A 12080-nucleotide genomic window follows, 5' to 3' on the forward strand; every position below is an offset into this window, starting at 1 on the left:
TATATATATATATAATATTATCAAAATTAGCCCGCTTACAAGTTGATGAGTTGAATTGGAGTTGATTTAGGCTCGGTTCATTATCTTGTCGAGCTAGAATCATGAGCCATTTATTAATCTAAGCCTTAGTTGGTCACGAGTCAGCTTGACTCAGCTACACCCTATGTGGAGCATTCTTTCCTTTGCATTTTCCCATAATTTGATTTATTGTTGTTTAAAATTGTCCAAGACCCTAATTCTTGTTTGCTTCTCTTCATAGGGAACTGCTGTCCATACAAATTAACTGACATTATATCGTACTTTCTTCTAGTTTTCATAGATAGGGTGAGCTTATGAAATTATTTTTTTCAATCTTGTCTTTGACTTGTTTTTTATTCACTATTGTAGGTTTTGGAGGATACGCCTACTTGTTAGAACCACTTTGGTGGATTGGGATGATGTTAAGTAAGAAAATTTTCCTTAAGAATGTCTTAGTTCTTATATATGTTCTGTTTGGAAGGCTGAAGCATATATTATGAACAGTGATTGTAGGCGAGGCCTCAAATTTAGTGGCTTATGTTTTTGCTCCAGCTGTTCTTGTAACTCCTCTAGGTGCCTTTAGTATAATAATCAGGTAATTAGGAGATGGTAAATAGCTGATGAGATGCAATGTTTTTTTCTATTCAAATTTGATGTTGTTTGATTAATTCTGCAGTGCTGTTCTTGCACACTTCATACTAAAGGAGAAGTTACATAAAATGGGTATTCTTGGATGTGTATCTTGCATTGTCGGTTCACTTGTCATTGTAATTCATGCACCTCAGGAGCAGACACCAAGTTCAGTAGAAGAAATCTGGACACTGGCCATACAACCTGGTAAATGTATAGGAAGATTTACATACATGCTGCTCGATTCCTATGTATTTACATATCTATCTAAACTTCAATTTTTACGTACTTGCCACTTTACCTTTGAATGGAAAGTTGCATTTCATTTTTTAATAGTTAAAATGGTGGTATTTTTTATGTGATATATGAAATGAAAGATTTGGGTGGTATAAATGTAAAAAATAAAGTTTAGGTGTTGGATATGTGAATATATAGGAATTGGGTGGTATGTATGTAAATTCTCCATGAATATATTATGCACCCATTAGTTTATTTTAAGATCACGACATATAATGTAATTCAGCATTTTACTTATATGAACTGATAATGATTGTTCTATTGTTTTTTTATCTTTTGCAGCTTTTCTGATTTATACAGCAGTTGCCCTAGTCATTGTCCTGGCTCTAGTGTTATATTTTGAGCCCCGATATGGACAAACAAGCATAATAGTTTACCTGGGAATATGTTCTTTGATGGGATCACTGACGGTTAGACTTGAAACTGTGCAGCTTAGTATTAGTCTCATATTAGATTGTCATACAAGGATTTTAATATTTAGCTTAAAATTTTGTTTTTTTTGGGAAATTTAAGTACGTAGCACACAATTCTTGTGCATTTACATATTTCACACCTAAACTTTCATATTTACATATCATTTTGGTTTTTTAAACCTATGCATGAAAATATGTTTTTCACTTTTAAATAATGATAATAGTGCTATTTTGGATGTGATATTAGAGATTTGCTAGCTGTGTGTAAATGAGAATGTTTAGGTGGGAGATATGTAAATGCATAAGAATTGTGTGCTATGTAAATGCCCTTTTTTTTATCATAATTAACTTGGTCTAAGAATATCTTGATTGATCTACAGGTTGTTAGCATAAAGGCCGTTGGAATTGCAGTAAAACTGACATTCGAGGGGATTAGTCAGGTGGCTTATCCTCAAACGTGGCTTTTCTTATTGGGAGCTGTCATTTGCGCTGTTACTCAATTGAATTACTTGAACAAGGTTAGCATGTTCTTCTTTTGATTGAACTTGTGCTTTTATATCATTATTGGCAGCACATTTTGATTGCCTCACTGGAAGTAACTCTTATAAAATGTCCTTTTCCATGAACAGCATGAATGCTTTTGTCCAACATGTATGTTTTATAGGATGCAATATGATATTATCAGATTTTTGCATCAAGGTTGGATGGAGCATGCATTGCTAACATGATTATACCATTTCTTTTAATATATATATATATTTTATTTTAATTGTGATACCACCAGCAATGCATGCTGAATTCTGATGCACAAAAATAAAAGTGGGATTTTTAAGATTATTATATTCTTAAGTAGAAGGTTGACAATGCATTCATGATTCATCAGGTATTTATGGATGGTAATTGTTTGATGGATGCTTCATAGTTCATATTAGTCTAAAAATGCAAATATTTGTTTAGCCAGGGAAACTTTGCATTTGATCTATGAAGAACATTGATTATTAGGCAGAATATTGGTCTGAAAAAACTTAAGAGTATTAAATTGTGGAAGGTAAATGGTGAATTTACTAAGGGCTTTTGTCAGAAGACGGATATTGAGGGAAGGAAGAGTTGGAGTGCGGGAATGGGATAGGGTTAATGTTTGAAAATTATGTAAGAAAAGAATATCTCAATCCTCAATATATAATATAGCCAATATAGTTGAAGCTGCCCCAGTGTTTCATGAACCTAGCAAGCTAAGTATTTTTATGGGAAATTTCACAGATTTTCAGTGATCAATTGGACTAAGTTGATATTTGGTAACAATATAAGGGTGGTATTGAGTTGAATTTACAGAGACCAGACAATCAGATTTTAGGAGTTTCACTCAATATGCATTCAAGTTGAATCAACTTGATTCCAGACAGTGGATTTCGGGTTGAGTATTGAGTTGAGTTTACGGAGAGCAGAAATAATTTTTAGTAGTTTCACTCAATATGCATTCAAGTTGTATAAACTTGATTGAAGATCAGTGCATTTCGAGGCACTATTTATTTTATCTAAAAAAAACTTGTGTCCTTTGTAAAATTTTTTGAATTACATAGTGAAATTTGTGGTGGTGTGACTCCGTGGTTTTTTTCTATTTTCGGGTTTTTTCATGTAAAATTTATGTGTTTTTCTGGTTGCTTTGATTGTGCTTTCTTAAATTTTTTGGTTCGATTTTTTTCCTCGAACCCTGTGATCCTTTTCTGCGGTGAAATTAGAAGGTGACTTTTTCAAGTAGTTTCCTTAACACAAGCATCTAAGTTTAGAGCACTTTTGGATATGATTTATATATGCTTGACTTCATTATAAGCCTTGTACATCATAAATTAATTTAAGTGGTGTCAGGAAAAGCATGTCCTATGATGATGGACTGAAATATTGCTCTAAGTTACATGCTGCCATAGCTAAGGGATCACTCGATTAGCATGCATATGACTTATGACTGCGAATATGATCATAGTTATTCTTATTAGTATGACAATTTAATCTCATGATTATGAATATGATCATAGTTATTTTTATTTGTATGACAATTAAATGAGTCATATTTTAAGGCATCTTATGATTACGTTAAAGTCTTATAGCATTCGTGACTACAATTCTACTCTTCGTCAATCTTATACTGATCATAAATAATCTTGAAGGCATGCAATGTTAATACATCTAGTTGTTATTCATTTTCCTGTGATTGAGAGTCTCATGAATCATTAGCATAAATCGTATGATGGTTATACATCCAGTATATCACATCTAAAATCATTTTGCTTGATAACAATTCATATCATATAATAATTTCTTGAACTCTAAAGGCCCTAAAACATTTTGAGAATATATAGTTCTTTGTCACTATCACCAATTCAATAATCTGATGCTTATGTTAAGTTTGCTTATGAAGTTTATTGTTGTAAGGATCTAGGTTTTGTGGATAAGCTTGCTGATGATGATCAAATCAATTATTGAACCACTTATTGAGCCTATCTTTGATTTTGTGCCAAAGTAAATCCACTTGCTTAAGTTTGAGATGATGCCCGGGCTTGTTGCTGTTTTTTCTTTTTTTTCTCTGCTATTTTTGAGGTAAATAAATAATTTACTATTCTAATTCTTTTACAATAATCTTCTCTAAATATAAGTTGACCAAAAAGTATTATTTGCTTCCTTTTAAGTAGTACTTGTTTTGTGTTATCATTGCAATAAAAAATTTGTGCCTATGTGATCCTCTTCTATAATACTAATTGAATATTGTGTATGTTGAGCTATAATTAGGGGTGCAAATGAGCCGAGGTTGAGCGAGTCCAGTGTTTGTTCGTGTTTGGCTCATCTAATTTTTTTTCTCAAAATCAACCGGTTTTAGAAATGATGTGTTAATATTATTTTCATATTGCACATGATTCAAATGCATTTGTTCCTTTACAGCTTATTTTCGGCTCGAATTTAGCTCGAATGATTTAAAAAATAATAAATGTTATCATTTTTTAAAATACAATTGATACAATAAATTTAAAATTGTTATAGTAAATATTATTTATTTATTTAATCAATTAGAGCTCCAAACAAGATCGAGCAATGGTTTATTCGTGTTTGACTCATTTATAAATTGACGTCGAGGTGAGTACTCATATTCTTTTGTTATAGTAATATTTTATTTTTTTTGACCTAATACATTTACTAATACTGTTATGGTATTGCATACCCATGATTTATGATTCTGTTGAATTTTGTTCATATTGTAAGAATAACCTGTGTGCTCAGCTACGTTTAAATTATCATATATATTGAATATTGTACAAAAGTACAGACTGCTTGTAAATGAGATTGAAATATTCATTAGTAGAAAGTGATATTTTTGTTGTATGTTTGCATGTGCATGATTGACCATGATGGAGTTACCCTATTATGGTACTAGCTGGGGAACACTAAGATAGCCATACATGTAAATGAAAAATGACATTGAAATTAAAGTATCTCAATTGGTATAATTTTTTAGTCAATGCTCCTGTGATGATTGTACGAATATGTATAGGGCTATCAAAATAGCTCGTTGTTTGCGAACAGTTCGTGTTTGTCTTGTTAAGTAGCTCATGTTCAATTTATTCACTAAGTAAACAAGCCGAACACGAACAAATTACGCTTAATATATAATAGAGCCAAACATAAACAAAATTTGGTTTGTTCGTGTTATGTTCATTTTGGCTCAAAATAATTAAATTATAAATTAAATTATATATATATATATATATATATATATGATGAGTATTATTTTTAAAAATATTTAATTAACTACAAGGCTACAAAGTTTTATACTTAATTAAAATTATTAATTAAAAATAGAATAAATATATATTAAATTTTATTTAAATGAATATTTTAATAAAAAGAATAAGATTTAAAACTCGCCCATACTCTTAACATATAATAGTTGTATAACAAGGGCTATCAAAATGACTCGTTGTTTGCGAACAACTCGTGTTTGGTTTGTTAGGCAAAACGAGTTGAGCATGAAAAAGTTTTTTGAGCTTGACATTTAAATGAGTCGAACATATACATTAGTATTTTTTAAAGAGTCGAAGGTGAACTGAGGCTAGACTCACTCATGCTCGACTCATTTACTCCCCTAGATATATAATGATATTGATATAATATTGATATGGTAAGATTTTTTGAATAACATCTAAAGATATTTTGAATAACATCTAAAGATATTTTGAATAACATCTAATATTTATATTGATTTATTAAAAGTTTAATTGACATGCATATTATTTTTTTTTCTCTTGTATTATTGTAATTTATGAGTTTAAGTATTCACTGACTTGTTTTGCTCATTATTATTTTAAGCTAATTTTTTCAGTTTAATTATATTTGATTAAAAACGAGTGATAGAAGAGAGAACGATTATAGAAAATGTGGACAACCATTAAAGAGATAAATTTAAGTATGTTGCTTTAAATTAATTTGTTTAGTGGTTTTTTCATTTGTCAAATAGTATATAAATATAAAAAATTTAGTTCCCATCATCCAATCTTCTATTCCCGTCTTGGTTAATTTCATGCTTCAGGTTGGGTCGTTACAAGCATGGAGGGTTATTGACGCGGAAGCCATCCGCCTTGCTATAGTACCACAAATGGAACTTCCCATAGAAACGTTTTCTCAGTATCCGATACAGTATCATGAATTTCAATAGGTGAATGTGGCTTGGATTGGTTCAGAGTGTCATTCGACACTTCATTTGCGTGGGTTTACCTCCTAATTGGAGTGGGGTCTACTCTTATTTACCCTAAGTCTATAAATTTGTTATTTTTTGTGTTTTTATTACAACTTTGGATTGCTTTTTCATCAAATTAGTCGTCGGCATGTAGGTTTCTCCCTTCTAGGGCTATATCTAAATGCGGGTGTGCTCCAGTTGTAGCACGTTTGAGGTGTTCTCCTTGCAAGGGATCGCATGGTTTTTCGTCTGTAGCTTGTTCTCGCGGGGGTATTTATCTCTGAATTTTATATTCTCCACATTCCTCCCCTCGTTGTCACCTCCTTTCCTTGCTGCTGGAACCACCGGACAACAACCCTGCTGTCTTCTTGCAACTATAACCACCGACCACCACCTCCTCCACCAGCTGCCAACCATTCCATTCACCTCCCACCTTGTTGTCTTTCATTCCAGTCGTCTGTTTTCGCTGTCCAACTATCCCCTCACTTTTGCAACACCGAGACAACCTTGCCTTTGTTGTCATATGTATTCACTATAGCTATCACCGTCTTATCATAGTGTTTCTAGCATCCACAAATACCCAACCCCACATCTACACAATAATCATTCTCGGTTCTGATTTTTCAAGCTGGCCACCCAAAAATTTTCTTTCTTACCCTACATCATCCATATTCACCCTCTTCCACCTACCCAAACCTAATCCCAAACCCTAACTCCAACCATGTCACCGAAGAGACAGTTTTCGGGACTCTTTCAAGAGAAAATTTCACAATGCCTTTAATGAGAAATTCACTAAAAGGTTGTCTGGAAAACTTCCATAGCGGCGAGAAAATACTCTTTGATTTGTTTTGTTAGACAAATCAAATCATTTAGTAGGGTTAGAAATCAATGTAACGGTCTATTCGCCTTTAGTTTCTTCTTTGTACAGCCTAATAAGAAATAGTAAAGGCCTATGTGTTCATAGTTGGCTAGCATAGAGGATTTGTACAAGCATGTAGGTTCTCTTTTTGAAGTCCATTAAGAACATGATGTGAAGGGTTTTCACAGTCAACTTAGATTGATTGAAATAACATCATGCAAAAAAAATTATCTTCCTTTGAAGGACATAACTGAAAGGTCTTCAGCTTTGGCAAGCCTAAAAGACGTGTCATATAAACGACTTCAGCTTTTATTCTCCTAAAATTTTCTCTTTTGTGTGTTCTCCATTTTTCTTCTGCCAACTCTTCATTTTTTTTATTTTTTTATCTTGCATGCCAAAATCGCCCCCATTATATATATATTTTTATAGTTGTCGTTTTTAGGCTTTTCTGTTAAGTGATGGCTTTTTCTTTTTATAGGGAGACCCTCAGATCAATATATTTTATAGATAAAAACATATTACTTACCTTAAACAAGCAATAATATTTTAAGAAATGAACTTAAATTTATGTGCTTTTTATTGTGATTTTGTGAAGAAGCTTTTACCATGTTACTAGTCATATTTTTGCAGCCAGCAGCTCCACTTGTTTCCTTGTGATGAGAAATTATTTACCATCAATAAAATCCTTCTCTCTTTAAGTAACTTTGCCATTTTTATTTCGAAGCATGCTTTATACATTAAATTTTCATAAGATTACTGACACCTGCATATGATATTTGTTATATATATAGATTTTAAAATAAAAAGGAATAGCCGAAGGCTATTAGAGGAGCCCCGACCATCCTTATGTGTGTTAAATATTTGAGTACCACACCATACACACGGGGGATTCGAACCCGTGACCTGAGGGACTTACTACCTTTAGCAAGACTGCTCTGCCAATATATATATATATAATTTATCGGATCATTTTCCTAAGAAGACTTCTTTTGCTGTGTTGTTTTTTTTTTTTTTGCAATAATGTTCAAGGTATATTCAATATTTAATATTTAATTTTCTATTATCCTAATTCAGTTTTACTCTGTATGATGTTGATTCTAATGTCATTCCTATCCATTTCTTTCTTTAGGAGTGGTCGCATCAAAATTTCAGCAGCATAGCATCCGAACTCTGTGGATTCATAACAATTCTTTCTGGCACCATATTATTACATACAACTAGAGAGCAGGAAACGGAGGATGCAATTCCTTCAGCAGGTATAATTGGATTTCACATGGAGTAGGTTGAATTAGCTGAGCAGTTATTTGATATTATACTTCATTAACTCCTCATAAAAATTAAAAGCTAATTTAATTTAATTTTCTAAATTTCAATATTAATTGATAAACACGAATACACAATGATAAATTGAAGGGGCATTTTACATACATACCACCCAATGCTTTTGTATTTACATTTCTGACACCGAAACTTTACTTTTCACATTTACGACACCCAAATGTTTTGTCACATAAAAATATCATCATTTTAACTTTTTAAAGGTGAAATATACGTTTTTATGCATAGGAAAGGTGTCATTTTTGTTTAAATTGAAGTTTAGGTGTTAGATATGTAAATACACGAGGATTGAGTGGTATTTCTGTAAATCTTCCTAAATTAAATTGCTCCAGTTCATATCCAACTACCCGTTGAACAATTAATAAATATGTTCACAAATAACAATAAATAAGCGAAATGTCAGCCTTTCTAGTCATGTCCAATTAGCCACGTAGCCGCACATAAATGACTTTTCATGGAACAGGTGTATGTCTCTCGCTGAATGTTAGATTGACTTGTTGGTTTTTATGTTTCTGTGCTTGCTCTTTCTACGTTCCAATTTGTTTTTCGATTGATGTTGCTCGAATAAAGTACTTTTCTTCTATTTTTTTGGGATTTACATTTATACCACATAATCTTTATTTTATTTATATATCTAAAAACTGAGCTTTGATACTCATTTTTATAACACTTCAGCGTCTTAATGATATTAAGACAGACACGCATGAATTGTTGAGAAAAAAAATGCATTTTATTTCAAAAAGTTAATATTAGTGGTATTTTTGACATGATTTAAAGATTTGTGTGATATGTAATTAAATATCCAATCTCAAGTTATTAAGGATGCGTTTGGGGCAGCTTATCCGCTGCCGCCTTGGAAATTCCGTTTAAGCAGTTTATTTGAAAACGCAATTGGTTTTTTATACTAAAGAATGCGGGATGAACCCCGCGGTCCGTGTTTCTAGATAAACGACTTATCTGGATAAGCACAAGGCTGCGGTCCGTGTTTCTAGATAAGCGGCTTATCTGGATAAGCACAAGCTATTCTAACTGCATAAAAATTGGGTGGTATGAATCTAATTCCCCACTTTTCTTATTAGATTCTGAAAATAATCCCTGGCCTCTTGATTCAGGATCGATATCCTGGTACATCTGGAAAGGCAGCACAGATTCTCTGCTGAAGAATGTAAAAGATGATTATTTTGTGACTTTAAATTGTTCAGATAACATTACATGACTGATTTAAGTTCTGCGTCGTTTATGTATTTGTAAATTAGTGTAGATTTTAGCATATTGCAGTTTACGCTTGAGAGTTTTGTAATTTTAGAGTGATCAGGGTTTATGATTGAGATTTTTGACATGGTTTAGTGTTTCAGACGTGTCTACAAGCCCAAATGTTTTTCATCCTGTAACAGTTTAAGTGCAATTATTGAACCTTCGAAGAATGACATCAATTTCACCTACTTTAGAATATTCTTTATTTTGTACAGCTTAATATCTTGATTTGATTTGATTTTATTTTTTAAGGTTACGTTCCATAAATTAAATCTGCCCATTTTAGAATATTTTGATTTAGGTGGTCATTGTATATGTTTTTTTCTTGTAAGATTTACATATATTTGTCACTCAATTCCTATGTATTTACATATCAAACAACTTCAATTTTTACACATATACCACTTCCTATGCATAAAAATGTTGTTTCAGTTGAAAATTTTGTATTTTTTATGTAATATGACATATTTGGTGGTATAAATGTAAAAAACAATATTTAGGTCTTGGATGCGCAAATACATGGGAATTGGGTGGTATGCATGTAATTTTCCCTTTCATTTTTGGTACAGTTTTTCATTTTAGCCCTTGAAATAACATTTTTGTCAATTGAACTTCATTAAATTATTATTTAATATTTATTATATATACTTTCATATAATGTTTTACATAGATTTTTCCTTCAGAGAAGGCATCTTAAAGAAAGCATGTTAGAGTTTTCAGAACATCAATTTTCTTTGTTGGAGCTATCTTGGCAAGTCCTTTTCTATCCCACAACGCTGCCAAATGGCAGTGCTGAAATCATAGTTTGATTTTGTTTCCTTTGTAGCATTCTAAAATACGGAAAATATTTACTTATGTAAGACGTACGCAGTTGTGTACGTCGGGAGGTTATTCAGAGGGTATAGGGGGGTTATATATGCGTTATACTCTCTGTAAGCTCCTTGTAATCTATATGTAACCTACAAATAAATTTCGTGCTTCTGTAGTTCCGGTAGATATAGGTAAGTTATAGGGAGAGTATAAGGTGGTATAAACTCAATAAAAAAAAGGAATAATTAGGGCCGGGCTTTTACATATATGTTTATATTTGATCTGATTAAAATTTTTAAAAAATATGATTTGTAATTAATTTATTTACATTAATTGAATGAGTATTTCAATGAATTAATAAACAAATTAAAATTATTTACATAAAAATAATGAATAAATAATTTCATGAAATTAAATAAAAAAATAATAGAATCAATTTTGAATTAGTATTTAATCAGTCTTTATCAATTAGATGAAATTATAATCAATTACAGGTAAGGATTTTTTTTTAATAAAATAATATAAATAAGTACTTGTGTAATATTTATTTTGGAAAATTACATACAAAATATTTGTAATTATGAAAGTTTAGGTGTAAGATAGGTAAATATGAAAGCTCTGGGCGTTATATATGTAAAGCCCCCTAATTTTTTTTTAAATAAAGAAATATAAATGAATTGTAGTAGATTACAATGAATATTGATAAAAATATGTTAATATTGAATTTATAATTAATTTAATTATAAGTTTTAAAACTTTGTATAAATAATATATTATGTATGGTATAAAGTATCATTACATTTACTATAGTTCATTTAATAAATTATTTTTCGAACAATAAACAATTTTGTCCGAAAACATAATAAATGATTTGTACTATATATATATAAGCTTAGTTTATTTAGCATTCATGATTTAAAAAAAAATTAAAACTTATTTGTTTACTAATTTAAATAAATTTGATCGAGTATTAATCAAATCAAATCCGAGTTATTCATCTAATGCATTGGTTCATTTACAACCATAGGCATAACACAATGGCTCATATATGGCCATAGATCAAGAATTCAACAAGTGGCCAAGAGTAGAAGGATTATGAGTCTAAAATTGTTGGACAAAGAAATGGAAATGATAACAACAATTGAGGTTAGGTTCAAATTAGTAATTATAATTAATAAAAACAAATGTTGTTTTGTTGCATTAATAGCATTCAACATAAATATTAAAGCAATAATCACATAAGTAAAATTAATCAAATCTAACACATGTATGAATAGAGAAATTACATTGAATAAAAAAAAATAGTTAGATGAAGTTTTGATGCTGAAAATTCTCTTACTATGGTGATGGTTCATCTAGCAGGCTATAAAAAAAATGTATGAGTTTGATGACTCAAATTTAGTAAGCAATTTTTATTTATTAAATCATAAATTATAAGTTATTGGGTCATGCAACATAAATATTAGAAGAAACAAGATTGATTACATAATAATAGTGCAATAGATGTCATCATGTTAGAGTTAAGAGTAATATTTTATTCTATACATATATATACATACATAAGTCGTATGTACGTATGTATGTATATACATACGTATGTACGTATGTATAGATACGTACATACGTATGCATGTATATGTATATATACATCCATACGTATGTATGTTTATATATATACATATTTTTTTAAAAAATTGACGAATACTATTATACGAGCCCCCAACCACCCTCATGTGCC

General features: G+C 30.8%; 2 protein-coding genes across 2 annotated transcripts; both read left to right on the top strand.

Moving 5' to 3' along the window:
* Nucleotides 1-387: 387 nt before the first annotated feature.
* On the top strand, nucleotides 388-1912 carry LOC110027335 (probable magnesium transporter NIPA6; the record flags this gene model as incomplete). The annotated part of the gene is given in 5 exon segments (XM_020728711.1): nucleotides 388-444; nucleotides 523-613; nucleotides 695-855; nucleotides 1228-1355; nucleotides 1739-1912. Coding segments are annotated over 5 exon segments (596 nt in total), but the record flags the coding sequence as incomplete, so codon positions are not given.
* A 6047-nt stretch (nucleotides 1913-7959) lies between these two features.
* Nucleotides 7960-9737, top strand: LOC110027336 (probable magnesium transporter NIPA6). Its single transcript, XM_020728712.1, has 3 exons — nucleotides 7960-7969; nucleotides 8070-8196; nucleotides 9358-9737. Exons 1-3 carry the CDS (start codon nucleotides 7961-7963, stop codon nucleotides 9492-9494), a joined length of 273 nt encoding a protein of 90 aa, XP_020584371.1. The 5' UTR covers nucleotide 7960; the 3' UTR covers nucleotides 9495-9737.
* The last annotated feature ends 2343 nt before the right edge of the window (nucleotides 9738-12080 follow it).

This window comes from Phalaenopsis equestris, unplaced genomic scaffold (assembly GCF_001263595.1).
Source record: "Phalaenopsis equestris unplaced genomic scaffold, ASM126359v1 Scaffold000423, whole genome shotgun sequence".
Lineage (NCBI taxonomy): Eukaryota > Viridiplantae > Streptophyta > Magnoliopsida > Asparagales > Orchidaceae > Phalaenopsis > Phalaenopsis equestris.

Excerpts from the sequence above, each read along its gene's own strand:
- LOC110027336 (XM_020728712.1), top strand. Across the intron at positions 8,197-9,357 it reads GGATGCAATTCCTTCAGCAG|ATTCTGAAAATAATCCCTGG; the intron begins GTATAATTGGAT and ends TTTTCTTATTAG.